The 23,396-nt window shown below is 39.9% G+C and overlaps 2 protein-coding genes across 2 annotated transcripts in view; both read right to left on the bottom strand.

Annotated features, from left to right (window-relative positions):
- Positions 1-6,545: 6,545 nt before the first annotated feature.
- bmp3 (bone morphogenetic protein 3) lies at positions 6,546-11,659 on the bottom strand. The gene is made up of 3 exons (XM_034117563.1): positions 11,044-11,659; positions 8,954-9,867; positions 6,546-6,738 (listed from the first exon to the last, which is right to left on the bottom strand). Exons 1-3 carry the CDS (start codon positions 11,417-11,419, stop codon positions 6,547-6,549), a joined length of 1,482 nt encoding a protein of 493 aa, XP_033973454.1. The 5' UTR covers positions 11,420-11,659; the 3' UTR covers position 6,546.
- A 2,876-nt stretch (positions 11,660-14,535) lies between these two features.
- cfap299 (cilia and flagella associated protein 299) overlaps positions 14,536-23,396 on the bottom strand; it is a 101,466-nt gene continuing 92,605 nt past the window's right edge. The window contains exons 3-4 of the mRNA XM_034118445.1: positions 18,150-18,279; positions 14,536-16,597 (exon numbers count right to left, since the gene is read on the bottom strand). Coding sequence (XP_033974336.1) covers positions 16,505-16,597; positions 18,150-18,279 — 223 coding nt within the window. The 3' untranslated portion in view covers positions 14,536-16,504. The remainder of the gene's footprint in view (positions 16,598-18,149; positions 18,280-23,396) is intronic.

Here is a 23,396-nt window from a genome sequence, read left to right as displayed (position 1 = left end):
ATACATTTACAACAAACTGGACCAACGCCAGAATGAAGCAACAAGGTCCCATGTCATGGTCATTTCTACTGATCATAATTCCATTGTTGAGGTATACTAAAATAGATTTATATTGTGCAATTTTCCAAAATCACATTGGTTTCTCATACAGCATCTCTGTATAGTACGTGTATTCACTCTCTGTCCTAAACGGCTCCTGCCCCCCCCCTCCCTATGAGCCCAGTGGCCGTCTGCGAGACAGCGAGACACAGCGAAACCCAGCCCGAATCCAGCCCGAGTACACACACACACACGCAGCCTGGCTGGGAGTTTGTGTGTGTGCTCACACACCGACTCACAGCCTCGCTGCGTCCCCCCGTCTCAGGGAGGAGAAATCGGCGGAGCTGCAGCTGAGAAAAGATTGAGTGTGTGTGTGTGAGGAAGTCCGTGGACCAATCCACGGACTTCCTCACACACACACACTCAATCTTTAACGTAACGGCTCCGCGGACGTAACGGCTCCGCGGACGTAACGGCTCCGTGGACGTAACGTAACGGCTCCACGGATTGGTCCATTTGGACCAATGGGTCCATTTGGGTATGGGCACGTCACTGTACCCAGGAAGAAAAAGAGAAATCTCCAAAGAGGCGTTCTGGGGCAGCATAGACAGGTATTTTCTGTGTTAGAGTTTTACTCGCTACAGGGTGTACTTTGAGGGTTAGTGACTTTGCAGACCGTTTACATGCATAAAAACCTTCATAACACACAAGGGGACGGGTAATAACCGGAAAAGCATATGATGGGACCTTTAAAACATGCAACATAGATGCTTTATCTTGGCTGTAGTTTCAAAGTGCGCAGAGTTATTGGTTACAGCTTTAGCTTTGCTAAGCTAGCCTGCAGGCTACGTTACTCAGGTTTCATCTCATACTGCTTATGAAGGAGTACGTCTTGGAACAGATCATGGTACCATGTCACAGTATTTTGTTATCACATTCCTTAATCAATCTACGCCCATATAATAATCTTTTTCAGATACCTCAAATATATTGATTTCACATTCAGTTTATTTCTCTCCAGATGTGGTAGGGGAAATCTGTGATGCAGCTGCAAAGTTCTTATTTCTTACAGCGGAGTGAATTTGTGATTACGGGTGCAGTTTGTTTATGGCTTGAGAGGAATGTAGGTGTGTGGGGAAGAGATATATGTGGAGATGACACTGCAAAAAAGGCAAGCAGCTCGAGAACAAACACTTTGTGGAGAAGAGATTCTACTCAAATACTTAGACAGCATCTAAGCAGAAGGAATTACTTTCCCATAGATGAAACATTTGTGCGAAAACGCAACAAGAGCTCCTTGTTCCAACAGTGTTATGCTCACAGTCTCTCCACGGCCCAAACTAGAAACCCATAAAAACATGAACACCTTTCCCACTTAAGTTATAGAGTGTGAGCAACCCGTGGCAGACCTGAAGAAATATTTACCTTTTTCAATGCTGAGTCAACTCTGTGGTTCCTAGCTTCTTAAGCAGAATGCTCGGCCTGAGGTGTTGATGATGTGAGGAGAAGCAGCAAAGAGGTCAAACTCGAGTTTATGCTTAAAAATACGGGTATAGTTGATTTACTGTAAACCTTCAACACATTGAGGCTTACAGTAAATCAACTGTGTACCACGTGTCTTTGTATATACTGTATACTGTAAAGCACAAGCATAAAAAATACACAATTTATACAATCCGAGCTACTTGTTCCTTTATGTAAAAACTGGGTGAGTGAGTTTTGTAAATATCACATATATGTATACATTCACTGGTGAATGTGTGTGTACAGTATGTACAGTGTGTTATAATGTCTGTGTATGGATGCCTGACGTTTCTGGGTAAGCTGTGGCCTTAAGATAATTAAAACCTACTTCAGGAAAGTTTGTTAATATTTCAGATTAAGTTCGTTTTCTTTATTTGACTTTCTTTGGTCTTAGGTGGTCATTTAAATGTTATTTTATGCCACAACAGATTATCGTTTTTTTTAAATGTAATACCAATAGTTGCAGATCTTTTCTCACTGAGGACATTTTGACTTGTCAAACAAAGAGGTTTGTAATGACATTAATAATTGCTGCAGTTCAAGGCCGGACAAATTTAATTTGTATTCAATTCACCTAAATAATCATGACGTCATGTTAATGTAAGCAAATGTATGTTTGGCAGAAAGTTATGTTATGTTTTGTTTTGCAATAGCCAAACCGAATGTCATTTTTATAATGTGAAGGTTCTATTTAGGGTGTTAGAATGAAGCTCCGTATGTCTTATCACTTAAAACACCACGGTTAATAATAAATAAATATTTAATAAATATTTAATGGAAATAACTAATCAGTGCGTGTCAGTCTTTGTGTGGTTCGAGTGCGAGAGAAACAATAAAACATTTTGGTTTCTTTGCGATAGAACCAACAAATATGGGTTGAAGCAGAATATTTAGTTAGACAGCACCTTTCAATACATTTCCACTTGACAGTTATTGGAAAACTTTGTATCCCACGAGTTGGGAACAATCCTCTCGCAGACACCACTGGAATCTAGTTATGCAACCATTGTGCAGGCTTATATTTATCTGCAGGAATACAAGACGCAAACACAATGAATTGACGTGCTAAAAAAGAATACAAATCCCTGCAACATCAACATGCTGATATGGATATCGAATGCTAATAAGTGAAGGTTCAAAGCTGTTCGGTACAGCCCTAATGTCATCAATACATGTTTTCTAATGGTAATTTCCAGTGCTAGCTTTAGCAAAAAATGATGTACACATTTTGAAACCTTCCCACAAAGCTCTGAATCTACAACCGGTGAATCAGCCAAAACTAAAGTGGTGCACGAACACGTCCTGTCAATTGTTTTTGAAAATGTCTAAAACTTCTGTGTCCCAAAAATGGCGGATGATAACAAGTTTCTAAATAAGACTATAAAACATTGTCAATCAGAACATGAGTTAGCCTTTATGTGACCCTGATGTAGTTCTTTGATGTAGTTCTTTTATAGTAATGTTAGCATTTTAATACTGGTGAATGCATTTAGGCTTCAAAAAACATAAAAGTGGTGTCACTGCACCACTATATGGGGAACTCATGTCTGACTTCATTTTGAAAATAAATGAGGTTTTTGGGTAGCAATTCAATATTACCAGGCTAGCCAAGGCCATTATTGAGCACGCTCCTTAATGTTGCTAATGTAGTGAATTCAGAAATATTGCAGAATGGTAAAATAGGAGTGAAAAATAAACTACAATTTCTGAATTTTTGAATTGTGCGTTGTTTTGTGCGACTACCTTCCAAATCATGCTTGAAAACCAAAATAAAAAATTGATGATAAATCTGAGTCTTGCATACTTTTATTCATGTCTTTGAATGCTTTGTAAGGATGGTCAGAGCGCAGATGGAGGACCTTTAAAGCGGTTCACCACACTTTAAAGGTGGCAGATGTCCATCACAGATATAAAGACCATCGACATATCAGAGCGTTTGTCCCTTGGCCACACCTGTACAAGATATGCAACATACAGAAAATAAATAGATGCATGTTAAGGTCTTTTCCATATACAAATATATTTTATGAAGCTTATTGTACAAGCATTTATTTTTTTACCTACAGCATAACATTTACAAGATAGTGTTGAACGGTGAGCAAGCTTTTATAAACTGCTGATATGTACGGTATATAAGGGTCTTCGATATTTGTACTCCAAAATACATTAGTGAGGTTTAGAAACGGGTTCAAATACGTAAAAAGAAAAGCCCCGAAAACGACTTGTCAGCAGTCTGCAATGTTGTACTGGCACAACCAGTGGACGCCATTTGATTCTAACACGCCTTGATAAAATCTGTATTGGCACAAGATGAAGAAGCACAAACTGGAAAAAGCATCATTACAAAATATATAAGGTTAAAAAATCTGCCTGACACAAAATAAATGTCTCTGAAATATCAAAATAGTGAATTTATTGTAATACATTTTGGAATAAATTCTACTTCATACTTTTCAAAAGAATATGCACTATGTTCACTCATTGTAGACTATTTTGTACCATCAAAATAACTATTCCAGGCTGCTTGCTTTGACTTCAGCGTCATTACAAACTGAGCTCTGAAAAGGCCATGAATCAAATCAGGAATCCACCCATTCAAAAGGCACTTCTATCTCAAAGACACATTGGAATATCATCATCGTATTGTGAGCTATATACAAAAACAATGTACAAGTCTATAGAAAAAAAGGTTTGCTGTTATATTTCAGTCTATTTGCTCTGAATAAATATTTGGTTTTATGAACTCTGATGATAATTCACACCCGCAACATTATGACACAGTAACTGCTCTTTGTTTCAAATGCTGACCTGAAGCAAAGTACATGTGATCGAAAAAGACCCCCCTTAATGATTTATATAAATCTGCTCTATACAGTCATATTAAAGGCTTATGCTACCAAGAAATATATAGATCAGATCTTCTTGATCTTTCAATATATTATAGGTATTACTCATCATTTTTATTTATAGTCATCTTTACTTTTTAATTAGCAGAAACAGAATCACTTCCATTTTTTGGTAGCAGAAAAAACAAAGATATCTCAAACTTGTAAGTGAAATGTTCAATGACTATTGGTCAACATCTAACCCCAACCCATAAATAAGGAGCCTTAAGGTCATGTACAGTTCAGCAGTGTGTACTTGATACAGACTTCTTTTATTTATAAATTGATTTTCCTAGAAGGATTCTTACGGTGGCCGACGGGTGCAAATGCGTTATAACGGCCCAAAACACTTCCATTAGGAGAAACGCACTGAAAGATCAAAAATATTATGCATATAAAAAAACACAAATGTGCTAAAACACATGCAAATGAAGAAACATCTTCACCAACTTAACGCTGTATATATTCAAACGCTGCAAGAAGCTCAAAACCAAACAGAAACAGGGACACGCAGCTGGGACCGGAGCGCTTGTTGACTTTCAGGGTTTATGAAGTTGGCCAACTGTCAGTTTCACTGGAGACTTACCTAAAATATAAGTTTTATTGCCTTTTTTTAACAATGTGACAGTACGATTCCTTCCGATATCATTTCGCATCTGCTGTAAGCTAGCTAGCTAACGTAGCTAACCTAGTCATTGATATTGACAGTTGGCCAACTTTAGAATCCCCGACCGTCAACAAGCGCTTGAGTCCCAGCTGTGTGCATCACTAGTTACTGTCCCCTGGTTTACGTTGTGTTTTGAGCTTCTAGCAGCGTTTTGTATTTACAGCATTTCGTTTATGCAGTTATTTTGAGTAAACCGTGCTCATGACACATCAAGTTGGCATTTTTTATTTGTATATTTTTTGAAAGTGCAGCGCGTTTTCTAATAGTGTAAGTGTATAGGGCCGTTGTAGCGCTTGCATGGGTCAGCCAACGTAGTTTCTGGCAGTTTATGAACGTTTTTTTCATAAATGTTATCCTACTCTGTAAATACTTTTTAAAATAATGCACTGGCATATTGTTCTAAACTGACTACCAACAACAAATAGGTTAAGACTCATATTTACCTTTTTGATTAATCCCTTACTGTATGTCTGCCAAGATTTTACAACTCTTCTTTCTGAGCATTGAGTCCTGTGGTTTCACACTTGTGAAAAACACACGATGACATCCCTTGTTCAATGTTTATCCTTTTGATATGCTGTATCCCTTTATATTTTTGAAAATGATTTGCTTGTAAAACCTTTTCTTGGCGAACCAATAATAAAACTCCCCAATTCCAACTGTTAACGAAGACCACGAATGAAAAGTAGCTTACACTTCCGAATATAATAAACTCTTAAAAATGTGGGTTCTGTACAACAACGGAGCTAAACACAAATATGTACGGCTATCTACTGTACCGTCTACATCACAATTCTGGCTTTGGAATCTAATATATCTCTCTATAGCAGCCAAGCCAATAATTATACAATAACTTCTCATATAGTGAATAACACAGTGATAGTACAGACATAAATAGATACAAATAGTAACAAAAACCATGCAAGTGCGAGCATAGACTTGGTGGTAATGACAACTTCAAGCTGTAAAGCAGAGAAAGATGAGAATGATCCACAACAGAGGCATCAGTTTGAACTGAAAAGAGACTTTTCCTTCAGTTCTTGCCTCTATTATGCCTCGATCACCATTTGCATAGCTTGATACTGAGTTTGTGATTCATTCATCGCCTGACGGATAGTTGAGCAGCGATGGTAAAGACATAAAGTGGTGAAATGGGAGCATGGAGATTTGACTTTCCATTCCAGTTATCTGCCACGAGGATAACTCACAGGATCCATTCCTTCCCATGAACAGTCTCCTCTTCACCTGGAACAACAGGCGCCACTCTCCTCCAGTGCAAAACGGAAGTTGGGTTCAAAGGGGGGTTTGGAAGTGAAGGAAAGTAAGACTGAGAGAACAGGAGGAGAGAGTGTCGTTTTGGCTGCATTTTTTTTCTTTGCTGAGTTTTTTTATGAACAGGCGTTTAAGGGGGGGGGGGGGGGGGGGAATAAACTATCTACAGGCACAAGAATCTACTGTCATGTTGGGGTACACTTTCAGCACCACGTTCTTGTCTTCATCGAAGAAGAGGATGCTGAGAGAAGACATCTTCTCTGGGACACAGCATGGCTCGGGGATGCCGGGGACGACGCCCACCGCCCGCACTATGCTCTGGATGGTGGCATGGTTAGAAGGCTTCAGAGCCTAAAGCAAAAGGACACAAAAGTTAATAAGATGCCACATTATGTTGTATGGTTGAATTCCATGATCAAAACAAATCACTTGAAAGCAAACGTTGTTTCTTTGATAATATACGGACATTTCAATAAAGGGATTCTCTTTTACCACATATACCATCTGTCTTTGGAAGTGAACAAAGAAACTTAATTCTATCCAAAAGGTCCTGTTTTAATTATGAACCACTGTACTTGCCATAGTTGTGTATGCATTGTTATGTTGTAAAAGGACAAACTTGTTACTGATATTTCAGTTCCAAATACATTTGTTTGGATAATCTTGATCAAACGGTTTGGTCCAATGATCCAGTTTGTGCTTCCCCTGACTTTATTGTTGTGATGTTATCTGAGCAATTACTTTAATGACAACAGAGTTATATAACCATTAAAAGATGGCTAGATCGGGCCTTCGTACAACAGGTTCAAATCAAACCCAACGTTAATAAAGGTGAAACGTCATGTATCTGCCCTGTGATACAGGGTCCCTCTGAAATGTAATGTTTTTTTACTTGGCCCAACTACACTTTTCCACAAAGTTTAAAATCGGGCCAGTAGTTTTTCCATAATCCCCCTGATAAAAAAACAAACCTCCTTGGCGGAGCTAATAAGACCTAAAAAAAAGAGGCCTGGACAGTATCTCTTACAGAGGTCTTTGTGTTTACTACCATTCAGAGCTAATTGGACAAGTTTGCATATCAATCATATAACGCGCACTAAACTGAATATTGTTCAGTGCATCCAACAAGCAGCCGTCTGTAGATCAAAGACCCAGGCCCCGAGTGTGGCTCTACCCCCAGCAGTTCACACACCTGATCAGCTGCTTCATGTCTTAGCAGGATCCTATAAGTGACAGCTCACCTTCTAATAGTAGCTATTTAGCAGCTTCTAAAGCTTTTGGTTGACAGCAGAGAAACAACATCACAGGATCACAGACAGCAAACCTACAAGAGAGGGAGGGGCCGGCCTCAGGCCCTAATGCCCTACTTCTGGGACTAATTACGTCCGACTACAAAGGCCGGAGACTCCGAGGTAATGAATTAAGTGGATGGATCTCGTGCATTCCGGCCATGTTTAAAATACCTGTGATGTTATCTTGTCACCGGAGCCACAAGCTAAGATGGGAGCTGATGTTTAACATTCGTTGTTTGTATCTTTCACTTCTTTGTATGAGGTTTAAATGTGTATACATATGTTGTTTGTTCCTGTTAAGAATAATGAATACATCAGTCTGAGAGAAGGATCTTGTTTGTGTTCCTCGAGCATTGTTTTAAACTTTCAATGATTATGATGTCGAGGTCAGCCACCTGCTCTTAGGAAGTTGGATATTTGAGCTATTTGAGTTTTTCCAACTTTTGGTTCCAAAGCCATATAGATTGCATTATCTGTAATTCGACCATTTATACTGCATGTTTAGTAAAGTTAAGTACGCTCTGGACTTAACTTTAGTATCACAATGGTATCAATGTAGCCCTGATGCATACATTTATAGACGTAATGACCTTAATTCCTAGAGATAAAAGCACAAGCTGTAACTATCTATCGTGGGAGTTGAAGATTAAAGCAGATGGCATTCCGTTTCTTTGCCATGATCATGATAATATAAGACAGATCGGCTTCAGGGACATCTGATATTAATGTTATCCAAGTGCACATAATACAAAGCAGCAACAGCAAAGGGGCTGTAAACGTAATGGCCAAATGTACTGATAGCTCAACATAGCCTGCTCCATGTACAACACATGTGCCATACTGGCTGAAGAAAAAAGTTAAATGTAAAGTACAGAAGGATGCGTGTAGTCTTCTGCAGCACTGAATCTAAAATGCCTCAATATGCATTTACTTGCTGTCAATACAGATCATGAATCTGATATAAAAATAGACTACTTCTATTGGCTGAGAGGGAACAGAACCTTGTTACAGGAAGTGTTGAGAGTTAAAACCAGTAGTGCTGCGTTTCCAACCCTTTTGGCTTGTAAGACCTAACGCAACCATTGTTTACTTGTAAACCTGTTGTATTTGTTGACCAATATTAAATATAATCCAGTCATTTAAAAGAGAAGAATGAATAATGGTTGAACACCTGGAAAAATAAATGTATTTTGGGTGGCTTTTATGCTTTGTGTGTTTTCCCATTACTGGCCCTTAGGTTGGGAACCACAGCAGAAGTGCACTATAAGTCTCACCTTTGGCATGGGGAACTGGCAAGACCCTGAGCAGTAGTAGGCATCAAACGACTTTGGTGATATAATCCATTCACTCCATCCAATGTCAGCAAAGTCCACTTTCAGGTATCTCCGAGCACAGTTCCTAGGCTCGTTCCACTGCTTCTTTCGAGCCTTTTTAATCGTCTGCTCGTCGAACTGAAGCAGAGGCATCTTGTGCCGCTGATTCTTGCGTGTCTTTTTACGTGGGCGACGGGCCTGCTTGTTTTCAAAAGTTTCGTACGGACTCGTCTCATCCCACCCGGTCGTCTCGTATGGATACTCGGGCCCGGGGAGTTCATTGTTCTGCAACGGGAGCAGAACATTCACTGAGCGCTTGTTTCTGGCCTGCGGTTGTTCTTGTTCAGTGTTGTTTTGCTCACGCAGTCCCAATTGGGAAATGGAGCCCTCTCCTCCCACCGAGTGGTGTCTCTGGAGGGTGGCTACCACACTTTCAGGTTCTGAAATGGCAGAGTCATTGGCGTAAACCAAGATGTAGGGCGAGCGGTCAGACAGGAGCTTCTTCCACTGCTGGGGCCCTTGTGAAGCCACATCGATCCCTATGAGCAGCTCGTCGTGGTGTTTGGCCTGGTTGACCACGCGAGTTATGTCCTTCCACTGCCAGGATATGAAGTCCCTGTAGAGGGTGGACACGTTGATCTGGAAGTGTCCAAGAGTCCTTATCTTGTTATCCACCGAGGCAAAGCTCCATATGACCATGTGGATGTGGTTGTGCCTCCGGGGGCCATGGCGACCACAGCTTTTGGACCTGGAGCAGCCCTGGGTTCTGTTCTGAAGGTCTCCGATGTAGTAATGAAGAGTGGCAGACAAAACGTCTTCCGATTTGGTGAGGGCGGTGAGGTTGAAAATCTGCAGCTGCTTGTTGTTTATCGTACCTGTGTAAATAACGAATAATATTAATTACAAAATGCAACACAGTTGTACAGGACATCGGAACTAACCAACTTCCCTATTTTCCCTTTTACAATGTTTGACATAATGATATGTTTGAATTCACTTTTTGATGGTCTAACATTTTACAGATAAAGTTTCATTTGCTCAGGTTATAAAATATTTCATTATCTCCCTCCCTCCCCAATACTCTTCAAAACATTCAAAAAGCTATCCCTTCTTCAAGTTTAGTTTTTAACTAAACAACTTTGACAGTTATGTGTGCAGATCATCCAGAGTAACAGGGTGGTGTTGGCCTATACCTCTTTATAAATGAAAAAATTAAATATTTCATTTTTTGTTTATAACATAAAGAGAACTCCATTAATCTCTATTAATGTGGGATAGAAGCATAGTTCTAAAAATACTTTACAACCTTGGCAAATTAAACCAAAACTGTCTGCATAGATATATATTTGTAATGTAGGTGAACTGACCCTTTTAAAACCATGACATACAGCTAGCCATAGGAGGCAGTGTAGTCCAACAAACTTTGAAACTGGTAGTGGAAACTGAAAATAGTGCACATGTTCAAGTGATAATTCCACACCGTAGCAATTAAAAGCTTATAAGATTGAAGTTACTACCAAAGTTCCCGGAAAAAACAACAACTATCAAAATCCCCTTAAATGCAGAGACTCACTGCGGTGAAATCTCCCAGATTCTAACGGAACACATGCAGGCTGGGCATCTGCCAGATGCTGGCTCCGGAGAAATCTATCTGGAATATCTGACACTTAAATCTGAGAAGAAAAATGCTTCGGGAAAGGATTTTGCATACAGAGATCTCTCTGCTTTTGGCGCAGGGAATGGGTAACAGGTTGATCATATTTCCATGACTGGATCAACAGGTGTATCTCGGTTTCAGCTCAGTACACCAGGACGTCAATGGCTCAGGTTTTGAGGATTTTAAAAACCTTAATGAGGATAATAAGCATTTGTTGGTATGCGAATAAATTGTGTGGCCACACACCTCGTTGCACTTGTAATTTGCGGATAATTACAACTAAGCAATGCAGGAGACGTTACCAGATCCAGTTTATATTAACCAACATTTACGCAACAATGCATATGCCTCCACTGGCAGTGTTGATAACATGCGTAAAAGTTTGGGCACCTACCCCATTGCGCTTTGAAACTGCGGACAGTGTTGCCGTCCTTGAAGGGAAATCCAGCCCGGTTGTACTTCGCGTAAAGCATCTGCATGTGTTCCGTCATTGTATCCTGTAAAAGCAGATCCTGGTCGTCTTTCGCAGGGTGCTTTTTATCCTCTGAATGCGTAAAATCCACCTTTCGTTTGTCTGGGAAACTGTCTGTTTTCAGCATCGCGCAGTATCCAACGCACAGATAACTCCATCCGTAGAGCAGCACGACCACGAACCGAGAGTAAAGAGCCATGCTCGAGCCAAAGTGAAGGTAGAAGCAGAAAAAATAACAATTTGTGGAAAGTCTAGCACGTTTCCAAATGTGGTCTCTACCTCCGGAAAAACATACCATCACCTGAGGAGTCCTCTCTTAGAAAATGATACCATCACCTTTGACACCAGGCACAGCAAGAGAAGGAGGTGGGAAAATGAGAGCGTTATCCAAATTGTCTCTCAGGGCTGTTAAAGTTAAATGATAACAGTATTGGAGCGCTGGAGAAGGTGCAACAGATGCGGCAGAAGCAGGCTGCTAAAAAAGCGACGCATTTGGTTTTGCACCCGAGCTATGAACTGATTTCAGGCCAGCAGTCAACCGTCCCCCCGTCTCAGCTTTCATTGAAGGTAAAGCATGTTGTGCTTGGTATTATAGGACTTGTGGGACCAGCTGGGTATTCCTCTCTCTCTCTCTCTCTCTCTCTCTCTCTCTCTCTCTCTCTCTCTCTCTCTCTCTCTCTCTCTCTCTCTCTCTCTCTCTCTCTGACACACGCACGCACGCACACACACACACACACACACACACACACACACGCACGCACGCACGCACACACACACACACACACACACACACACACACACACACACACACACACACACACACACACACACACACAGAGAGAAGAGTTTCCTGTTCAGGGTAGTTTTACGCACATTCAGCCTGGGGACATATCTAATGCTGTTTTTTGACTGGAGACGGATCTTCTAAAATATTGTATTACGTGACATTCCGCCGATGTATTGAACACATTTGAATATCTGAACGGCTGCCACAGAGCAGCCGCTCCGTGCGTAAATTCTACTCCGCAGAGCTGTGCGTCTGGGCCGCGCTGCTGAATGAAGCGGCTTATTGTCGGCATTAAAGGATCTCTCCCCTATTTAGTTTAGTTCAATGGAGTTAAGCACACACATCCTGTACCATCACCGTCCGATCCGGATGCTGTACTTTGTCCTCCCCTTCTCCCCACCGTCCCCCTCCAAAACAGCCCATCCAGGCGGGGTTTAAACACCATGCCGCCCTCCACCCCCCGCCACGGGCTTCTCTTTCAGGGGCACTCGGGAGGAAATGATTAGGGTATTTCCCCGCCCTTGAACATCTGATGGCAATAATATTAGCATGCCATGTCCTCTATATGGGGGTTTAACCCCTTCAACTAGCAGGAGATGGGCAGGAGAGAATCAGTTAAAACAAGAACAGCAGCAGAATGAAAATCAGACTGGATCAACTCAGAACAATATATATTTTTCACATGTTGTGCACAAGTAAGACATTAACACTTGAGGAGACGATGTGGTTTGTCACATTCTGAACACTGAAGCCTCATATTGTTATTTTAAATCATCTTTTCACCCATCACTTAAGTAGGACTGGATCTATGCACTGGAGGAATTAGCTCAGACCACTGTTAGGTACGCATGGGCAGCTGACTTTTGCTTAAAGAGGCCCTATTATGCTCATTTTCAGGTTCATATTTGTATTTTATGCCTCTCATGTTTCCATGCTTTGATGCTCAAAAAGCTCTTTATTTTTCTCATACTGCCTGTGCTGCAGCACCTCTTTTCACCCTCTGTCTGAAACCAGAGCCCAGTCTGCTCTGATTGGTTTGCTGGCCGGATCTGTTGTGATTGGTCAACCTTTTAGAGATGTGTTGGAAATGACCCGCCCCATAGCATATCACATACTGTGTTGGAGCGCTAACCAATAGAAGCACACATAGTGATGTCACTGAAGTAAAAAGGACTACAATGGAGGCGTTTCAGCATAGTGTTGGAGAGAAACTCCCTCTGGAGGGAACTTTAGGATTTTAGCCTTTGCAGACCATTTACATGCACACAAACCTAAATAACACTACAGGAAAGAGACAATCCCAAAAAGCACAATATGGCCCCTTTAAAACTAAAAGTGATCCTTTAACAGGAGGCCTCTTCAAACCTTTGAGATGCACTGTATGTCTGGATGTGTTGTGTTATCATGGAGAAACTGAATAAAAACGCTTATCAACATTCACATAATAAATCATTTTTGTAGCTTCAATTGATATTATGGGTTTTAAAACTCCAGGAAAACTATTGTGCACTCTTTTTGAATGGAGCACATGTAAAAAAAACACAATTAAAAACATGAAGTGAGTTTTAATTAGTATTCATAGATATTAATGCCCATGGTTCTGAATATACTTAGTTCATCTTTGTTTTCTTTATTAGTTGTATTTTTATTTTACTGCAGGTGAAAATAAAAAGTCGATATAATATGAATAAAAGGTACATTCAATCAAATAAACATATTGGTATATTCCCATTCCATTTGGCGGTAAATTAAATAGTTGACAACCAATCAATGGTTCAAAGAATTGTGAAAATGAGAATAGCATGAAACTAAAATGAAGTGAATTGGTTAATATGTAATTAATGCAGATTGTAATTGTCAAACACATAAGGATGAAACATTTTATAACAAGAGTCCAAACTTCATGAAGATACCTGAAATTAATTTGGAACTGAAATTGTAAATGTATATAGAGAAGAGTTTGAATCCACCTCTTTACCTCATTTTGTGTATATTAGGGGCAAGTCCAGGCCTCAAACTAATAAAACCATGCTTCAGTAAAAACCCAACTGCTGCTTAAAAGCCCAATAAAATGAATGAAGAGGGATATAAGCATTTCAATTAGATTTTATTGTGAAATCATTACTATTTAGAGACACATGATTTGTCTGGCTGAGTTCCAGCAACTCGTTTTTTTTTAGTTTTTATGGTCTTGCACAGAAGTACGGCACATATAAATAGCATTTTCACCGGCATTTTAAAGCGCCCATTTGTCACGAGCTGTTTTGATTGGTAGGTGTTCTGAGCGACTGATTCCACTTTGAAAGGAGGGAGAGCTGTTTCATCACCATGGACGAGCCACATGAAGGAGCAGTGGTCTCTAAAGCTAAACAGCTGTAGATGAGGGGGAAATGTTCATTTGCCACCCGGCCAGTTTGAATTCTTGTGACCGAAACACAAAGCAGGGCAGATCGTGGCAGGTGGACAGCCCCGAGGTTAAATCATCTGGCCTTTGACAAAGAGGTCGAAGAGGAAATGACATTCCCCAAAGCAATCCTTTGCCAAATGTAAATGTGCTTCTCATCCTTGTTAGTCCAGTTAGTTTTGTTGAGACAAAAGCAGAGACTAACCTGTTTTTCAGAGCCTTTTTTATTTCATGAACAGCTACATTTCTATATACTTCATGTTACACTATATTTAAAGACATATAACAATAACAACACATTCGGGACAATGTGTAATGATGACGGAAGAAACTGCCCAATGCCAATATTGGTGTTATTTAAAACTCTGGAATACTTATTCACATTTATTTCATCATTATGCCACAACAGACTGAGATTTAACATCTCCTTTTTAAGAAAAAAAGAACAAAAATGAACTGACTAAGAAAACCTAAAACCAGACCCCCATTCCCCAAACCCTTGCTTTTACAGAACCAGAACCCACATCCATGTGTCACCACACCACACATATGGCCAACAGGGTCCAATTCAGTCAAAACAGATGCAGCTGCTCTGGTAACCGGGTTGCAGAGGGACATTAGAGGTTTCTGTTAGAATTTACTCATTTGTTTAAAACCTCGTAACTTCAAATTAGTACCACGGCAGGTTGAATATGGCTTGAGTTTAAAGGAAAGGTTTGATTCTTGTCTATGCGTTATATTAACCTAAAGGAGACTATAAGTGCAATGGAAAGATGGAAAGCAGGGCCAAGCAGCTAGCCTGGCTCTGTCCAAAAGTACAAAAAAACATCATGGCCAGGAAATGTATAGATAATCCAGGAAGTCCATGAAACAGTGTGACACAACCCCCATGTTAAACCACAGCTATGGTTTTTGTATTGATTAAACAAAAATGAGATATAACGCTTTATATAATTAAGCTTGAGATTTGCTGGTGGGCAGATTTTTAAACCATAGGAACGACTAGTTGTTCCCCAATTTCCAGTGTTTATGCTAAGCTAAATTCAGCTAAGCTAACTAAACTAAGCTAACTAAGCTTCTGGCAGTTACATATTTACCACACAGACAGAAGAAGGGCTATCCCCATCTAACTCAAAAAGACCATGTCAAACTATTTTTCTTAAGACGTGTATTTGTCTTGTTCTAAATGCATCTTTTGTAACGAGATAACATGATAAGGAACCTTTATTTCTGTTAAGGTACACCAATGCTGGACTTTGTGGATTACCTATATTTTAAGTTTCTTTTAGGAGCATTTCAAAGAATGTGGGGAAATTGTGGGGAGTTAAAGTTAAGATATGTATATGGACTACATTTTGCAGGTTTCCATTTTTTTACCTCTCAACTACATGTCTAAATAGTCATTTATGAATACATAATAAAGGCCCTGTAATTTGTAAGCTTGTAGGGGGGCAGATTATATCATATGTTTCAATAATAAATGCATAAAATAAATTAAAAGGAAGCAAAGTTGCCTACAGTTTCGAAATAACTTCCTGACGCGGGTTATTTAAAGAAATGTCTTCTTCAGTGAATGACTAATATGTAAATGATAGGGCACTTTGATGTCCTGCAAAGTGTGCCTTGCATCTGGGAACATGCGGAATGCTTTAAGCCCATTACCCATTCTTCCAGTCCAATTGGAGCTGCCGCAGCCTGGGGGAGGACATAAAAAGCCGCCCCCATCATCTTTCAAAGCTCTTACGCCTTTAATTTGTTTAGACAAACAGCCCAAAACATGCCAGGCTAAACGACGGGACGAGCCCGGGCTCCCAGAGCAAGCCTATTCCATTCCTCTGGGGAATCCCAAATTAACTAAGGGTCTTCATTTAGGGGAATTAGGTAGTCAAACAACTCTATAATACAATGGTAATACAACTTAATGGGAGGAAAAAATCTGAAGTATAAGTTGACATTTTTAAGGAATTTTGCCAGTGAACTTGTCACACTAGTCCATCCACTTGTCCATCTGGGAATCCAACGTTAAAAGCCAATTTTTCCACTGCAGCACCTCCACCCAGATGGCATGCATGATATGAGGGCAACAGTTTGTAAATGACGGTGCAACTGCAGCCACTTGGTCAAATTAGAGGCTTCCAGCACTCTCCAATATGTGCCATATGTATGACTGTGTCGGCAGCAGCCTCTGAAGATCAGACCGTCCTGATGTTGTGGTCGTAGATGACGACATGGATGTAGAGGTCCGACTGTAGGAAGGTCCGGTTGGAGTCCTCACCAGGACCAGACTGGAACCCAGCACAGAGTAAGAGTGGTTAGTAGGGCTTGATGGACTACAAGGTGCATGCAAAGTGAATTGTTTTGCCAGCCATGGATGTGTAATTAAGCAAAGCCTCAGATATCGAAACACATTTCTTTGTAATAAGAGGTATTGTGAACTGTGAATGTCAAATCTGATACGGCCCCACCACTAAGATGTGAAGCCACTAACAGCTGGGAACATTTATTCAAGGCTAAGTGTGTCAAAAGCTTCTAGTGGGAGTGGATCCATAGCCAACCATTACACTCAATTTACACTTTTACCTCAAACACACTTGTGGGTATCCTAATAAGTGAGTCGGTCTTCCTTTGCAGGTTCAAAAGAGCGTAAATAAAAATGGTCCAATAAAAAAATGACTTTATGGACCCTTTGGGAAATGCTGGGTAAACTAAATGATAAGCATCTGTTTGTAAGGAAAACAACAATTAACACTCACATAATCTAAGACATTTAAAACTTTTACTTAGATTGAATCAAGCCATGGTTATAACTGAACAATTAAAACCCCTCCACCCCCAAACCCACTTTCTGGCTAGGATTACACAAGCAGAAAAACAAACAAACCACCCAAAGTGAGTTGATGTGAGAATTCATTTTGGAAGGTTGCACTGCCTATCTGTGGGCACATGATTGAGCTAACACTGGGTTAAAAGCCAGATGGTTCTGTTCTGCTCCGTGCCGAGCCAATCTGGGCCAGTGTCTGGGCACACGGGTGGTTTGCTGTGTCTGGCTTCCTATGCCTTCTCTTGTGTTTTTAATAGACAGCCTGGTCGGGGCGGTGCTCAACCGCAGCTAGAACACTGTGCTGCCATTTTGGCGATTGGCCTCAAACACGCAGTCCCCACAACTCTGTCTGCAATTTCAAAATAGTTCAGCCCCACACCAACTTCTTCCCAACCCCCCCCCCCAGCAAAGAGGGGAGCTGGAGAAAAAAACAAAACACAGTCTGTCAGTCGTTAGTCTTCCAGGGCCCCTGTCAGACTCTGAGCATGGAGGAAGCACCTGCCTCGACCCCTTGATCCTCCATTCTTTGTGCAGGTGGAAAGCAAAATACTTTTCCTTCACACTGATTTACTCCTCTCTTAGTCCCTCCAACTGATAACCCTTTGCTCTAAGCTCCTTCAAAAACATGTTTAATCTCGGGGTCAATTGTTGCTACGAACTAGGCAATTAATAAAGTCGGCAAAGTAACTTTAAAATAACTTTAAATGTTTCTTTGCATTTGATAGTTACAACTATATACATTGGAAGTAATATAATGGCATTGTCGGCAAACAAAGACCCCAGTACATATTAGAAAATAAGGGGGATGGGACATTGCAAATAAGTGAATTGAGAAACACAGTTTGTTTCCTTGATAAGCACAAATACTTTAACAAATGTTTTCTGCCCCTATTGCCTTTTTGCTTTTCAGGGACCTTTTTAAAGCAGTGGAACAGGTGAACTTATCTCATTAGCAGTGCCATTTGTCTCCCTGGGGCTTACAAAAACACAGGACAACAACATAAACAAACACCTACCATGGGGTCCACATTCAGGATCTTTTTGTCCCTCTTGTTCTTGAAGAGAAGGCCGTTTGGGTCGTCATAAATTACCTCAAAGTTAGGGCTGGAGTTGGACGTGGACACCTGTGTCTTCCAGTTGTAGTAGCTGTAGAGAAATGGTAACAGGTTAGTTGACTGAGAAAGACACGTCTTAAGCTTAAATGTATAATAAGTACCATTTGCGCTACAAGACTACACCTCTTATATATTTGGTTGAGTTGTGTACCTACACTAAAATGGCCTCGTCTTTGTGCATGCGTTAGCTGGAAGCTGTCATAAGTTAACTTTCTCCCGAGTTTAAACCACAATGTTACAATACTTTTTGATATTTTTTGTCTTTAACTTTATATTTTTAACCGGAAGAAGTTATTAGCTATCGGACATCTCGTTCTTAAATAAATATTCAGTGTTTTCACAAGTTTTAAATCCGCAGGTTGGTTACTTTTGTAGATTAAACTTCTATGGAAAATGTGGCTTTAGGTAAAAAACTCCTGAACAATGAACACTGAAGAAATTCAGTAGTAGAAGCTGCCAGTACTGACTGAAACGTTCGTAAAGACAACAACTCCCATACCATACTACTTCATAACCCCACTACACTCCTTATTCTGTTATTATTAAGTTACTAAGTGTAGTAAGGTAACTAAAAGACAGTAGTTTTGGGTAGCACTGGTTTTGCTGTTCGGTCATTTGGTTTGTTTTTGTGGGCCCACACCGACATGCTTGCTTAAGAGAAAACACATTTGAAACCCATGTATTTCAATGAAACCCAGAAACTGGGTTTTGGAGCAAACTCTGTGAACCAGGAAACCAATTTATAATGCCACTTTTGTTGCATTCTGTTCATTCATCTCTTCCCCTCTATTGGAAATCAATGGATCTAGCGTCTACAGTGTATCTTGGGTTTCACTCTCAACAGTTGCAGAATTTCACTTGAATATAAAAAGTTAAAAGGGTTTTGTTAAAGGTCTGGCTGTGATTGGTAGATCGCATTGCTGCAACATAACACAGAATGAACAGTGACCTGTTGAATAATATAAGGAAGAACTGGTGACTAGTGCTCAGTGGTAGTGGTGTGGCCATTTGGAGTTCTAACTTTCTTGAACATTTTCCTTTGTAGCCTCCCACAGCAGGAGGCTTTAAACCAACATGGGCACCATATTGAGGTTATGACTTTGCATGTTTCATGGAGGAAGGGAAACTTTATGGATTACAGAGCATTACACGGCCATTGTTATCGTATTAATATTCAACAGCAGGTAATAAAAGAACCTTGCATTGCAGAATAAGAAAGGAAATCAACCTGCAGAGCCAAGTATCTTTTTAAGAGCTGCAGAAGGTAAGCGTATGTTTCCAATTTGATTGCGAGGGCGCTGCGTTGGAGTTCGCCAAGCCAGGCATTAGAGTAAAGCTGTGGCTAATAAGTGAATGGAACCAAAGAGAGGGTTGAATTCCAAAATAAATGAACGATTAATTTACAGCATCCTATTGGATCATGCATTGCTTTTAGGTTTTGTGTTATTTTTGAGACACCAGAGCAGTAGTGTGTAACTTTGTGACAGAGTCAAAAGGACACAAATGATTGGACCTGCAGGTTACTTTAATGCATTTAGCATGTGCATTAATATGATTTATTTCTTACAACTCAACAACCACAGGTCAAGGTGCTCCACTGTCTAACCGGGTGTCCCTCAAGTGTAAGTATTGGGTCCATTCCTGTTCATCATATACCTCCTTCTCCTTGGCACTATCCTACATCCTCATAATGTCCACTTCCACTGCTATGCCGATGATACACAGGTGAACCTCTCCACCAAACCAAACACTGCCCTGCCGCTCACCTCTCTCATCACCTGCTTCCAGGACATCAGGAGCTGGATGAGCAGGAACTTCCTCAAACTCAATGGCAACACAACAGAGGCCCTGCTCATTGGCTCCAGACCCACCCTCTCCAAAGCTCAACACTCCACTGCCTCCTACCTCATTATAGATACATTCCTTGTTTCTTACTCCAACCAAGTAGATATTGTTCGCAAATTGGTAGGGTCAATCTTTGTCAAATTATTCATCACCTGAAGCTACCCAAACAAAATGATAGAAGAAACATGTTTGTTGATGAAAGGAAAATTATCCACAGCAGCATGACATTCTTAATCCTTAAAATCCTTTAATCCTTTAATTTGTATTGCTAAAGCTTAACATGTTTGAATCCTCAATTGTTACATTATTTAAGTGAGGTTCTTCAGAAAAGAAAAAAAAAGGCACACCAAGGTTTTGTAACACTCAAAGCATCAAAAGCCAGCAAATGCGGGACTTCCGGTGAGGCACGAGGCTGATGGCAGCAAGATACTGAGCGCTGAACAAAATCCCCCCTTTTTTTTCATATTTATTGCAACTCATAGACAGTAATAACACACATTTGAGTTAACCTGTTCTGCCCGAGCCTGTTTTTCAGGTCTCAGGCTCGAAAATGACATTTCCAGAACAAATTAACAACTACTAACACTTCTTTTTTAAATTTTTTTTTTTTAAAGTCTTTTTATTTCATTATAGTGTACAATAATCGATGCCATTTCATTTATATTGTAATATCACAGTCCACTCGTAATTACACTTCCATAAGGGGAACATTTATAATCTTTTTTCTCAAAGTAATGATAAACCTGTGAGTTGGATGTAGAAAAGTCAGAATCAATATACTGTAGATGTTTTTTATTTTAAAGAAAATTCAGATTGAATTTAGTAAAAAACTGTAAATTATAGTGTCCGTCCAAAAATTCTTTTTTACTTATAGTGAAAACCAACCTTGAATGATGGGATGGTAGACTAAAAGCTTTAGGAATCCAAAGTACAACATATAATAAGTACCCTGTATCAAGATTGATGCAAAACAAGTGACACTTGACCTTTTTAGAGAGATTTAGCAAAAAAAACTCCACCTCTGGGGTCATTTGGGTGGAAATGGGCGTTTTTGCCGTTTCTCTGAAACCCATTGGTCGATTTTGATGATTGACATCTCTTTTTAACCGTTAGAGCCAATAGAATCAAAGGGGAATTTCCACATACACACCAACGTTACCAAAAAAAAGTGGGGGCTATGCGCATGCAGTTTCCCCAAAATCGAAACCTGTCTCACGCTCTGAAATCTGAAAACGGAAAAGTAGGTTTATTGCTTATGGATTATCAGAAATCATTTCAAAGTGACACAGACACATTGGATTAACCTATGGATTAACCTTCAGCAGCGTTTTTATCGTTTTAATGCCATTGAAGATAACTTTTGATCAGACAACGACCAAGGTAAGACATATTCTCGTTTTGGCTACCTAGCGCCACGTGTTTTGATGTCTGTTTTTGTTTATAAAGTCGCAAGTTCTTATCATGGAGTGATGATATATATACCTATCGATTCTGTGTACTCTCACGATGCTAATCGATGGGTTGGATTTGCATTTACGATAAGTAATAAGGGTGTTATACCAACACACGCTCACTCCATAAACGTCCAGGAGCGACGCTTGGTCAGGGTCCCGTGGCATGCAGTTGGGACGCTCCTAGGCTCCTTCAGCTTCATAAACAGACGCAAATAGCTTTCAACTGATTGCAATGTATTCCCATCTGCGGCGGGATTTGACGCTCATGGAAGCACGGCATTCGTTTGTGTCGGCATTTGTTAAAGGCAATGTGAGCGTCCATTCCCATTGGATAACGGAGAATTGTACACCCGGAAGTAAGTATTCCCCTTACTGTCGATTGATTTGACAGTGATATCTCCACTACTCATCAACTCAAAAACACCAGATTATCCTTGTTAATTAAACGACATTGATAGGTTTTAGTGTGTGTACAATGCTTTTGTCACGTTTCCCCCTTCAATTCTGAGAAACAAGTAGTTTTCTATGAGTTTTGGATGGCCAAAGACATTACATTACCCACAATCCTCTGTAGCAACCATAGACTGTATATTGCAAAAGGCAACAGCTTCGGTTCATGTTAATTTACAAACTCAACTACAACCGTAGTTATATTTAAAAACATGTTAGAAGTCCTCACAAAATACTTTAATGTAAATTCAAATTCAAATGTGAAGGAATGTGTGTATATTAACTGTGAGTTTTTCTCTGGAAGTTTTTCCTTGTACGATGTGAGGGTCAAAGGACAGATGATGCCGTTTTTCTCATACTGATATTCCGCTATGCACGCTGGGATTTGGTGTTTATGCGATGTGAAATCCGAAAACATTTAAAATAAATTAAATAATACATTATTCCGAGTGTGCTTGCTTTTCTCTTTGAAAGTCATCACATAACGGCATTGTAATACACGTTTCGGCTGCATTAAATATGACATATCTGCCGTAGTTAACTCTATTTATAGAGCCCTGATGAGAAGACTTCTAGACAAACAGGAACTGCCGCCAAAAAAACTTGAAAAACTTGACGTGGATCTTAAATATATAAGCAATTAAACAATATCTTACATTTCTTTTCACACAATACGTCTCCTTGCAGTATCAACACTAATTCGGCTGAATTTTATATTTGATCCAATTGGTAGATAGGCTGTATTTTATTGCATTTTATAATTGTATTATTAGATATTAATAGGATCCCTATAAAGTATATTCTTTACTCGTCGTTATTCTCTACTAATAGTTAATTAAAGACTGTATAATGACTATTTTGCACATCCCATTCAAGATTTCAAGATTTTCTAAGGTTTATTGACATATATTATACACAACTACGGTGCATTACAAGACATCTATCAATATGTGTGTACCTCCACCATTACATTGTCATATTCTGCACATTTCTTATACTATCTACATACATCTTATAAGAGTATAATACATATGTATAATATCAGTTAAAATAAGTGCTTAAACATAGTTAACATTGCAGGAAAGCAATATATTAGACGTTGTCGAGGCCGGTTTACGTCATTACACCAAACACGTAAACACTCCCGCTAAGTTTGTTTTTCCCTGTGTTCTGCTTGAAAGCAAGTACTTGCCTCCTGCAAACTGTTAAAACAAACGCTTCAACTTGTACAATTTTGAATCTGTAGTTTTGAATATGGATCTTAAGTTGGCGTGACGTTGAAGCAGCGACCCTGCTGTAGTTCGTTTATAGCATAACGTTAGCATTTTGCTTCTGGTGACTAGATTTATGATTCGAAAATGATAAAAGTAGGGTAGACATGTGGATATTATCCGGCTGA

The sequence above is a fragment of the Trematomus bernacchii genome, unplaced genomic scaffold, assembly GCF_902827165.1.
Source record: "Trematomus bernacchii unplaced genomic scaffold, fTreBer1.1, whole genome shotgun sequence".
NCBI classification, from domain to species: domain Eukaryota; kingdom Metazoa; phylum Chordata; class Actinopteri; order Perciformes; family Nototheniidae; genus Trematomus; species Trematomus bernacchii.
The sequence above is the reverse complement of the archived record's forward strand: the minus strand, read 5'-3'. Positions and strand labels throughout refer to the sequence as shown.

Excerpts from the sequence above, each read along its gene's own strand:
- bmp3 (XM_034117563.1), bottom strand. The coding sequence starts at position 11,419 with ATGGTATGTTTTTCCGGAGGTAGAGACCACATTTGGAAACGTGCTAGA. Across the intron at positions 9,868-11,043 it reads CAGTTTCAAAGCGCAATGGG|GTACGATAAACAACAAGCAG; the intron begins GTAGGTGCCCAA and ends TTATTTACACAG. Across the intron at positions 6,739-8,953 it reads GCCAGTTCCCCATGCCAAAG|GCTCTGAAGCCTTCTAACCA; the intron begins GTGAGACTTATA and ends CTTTTGCTTTAG.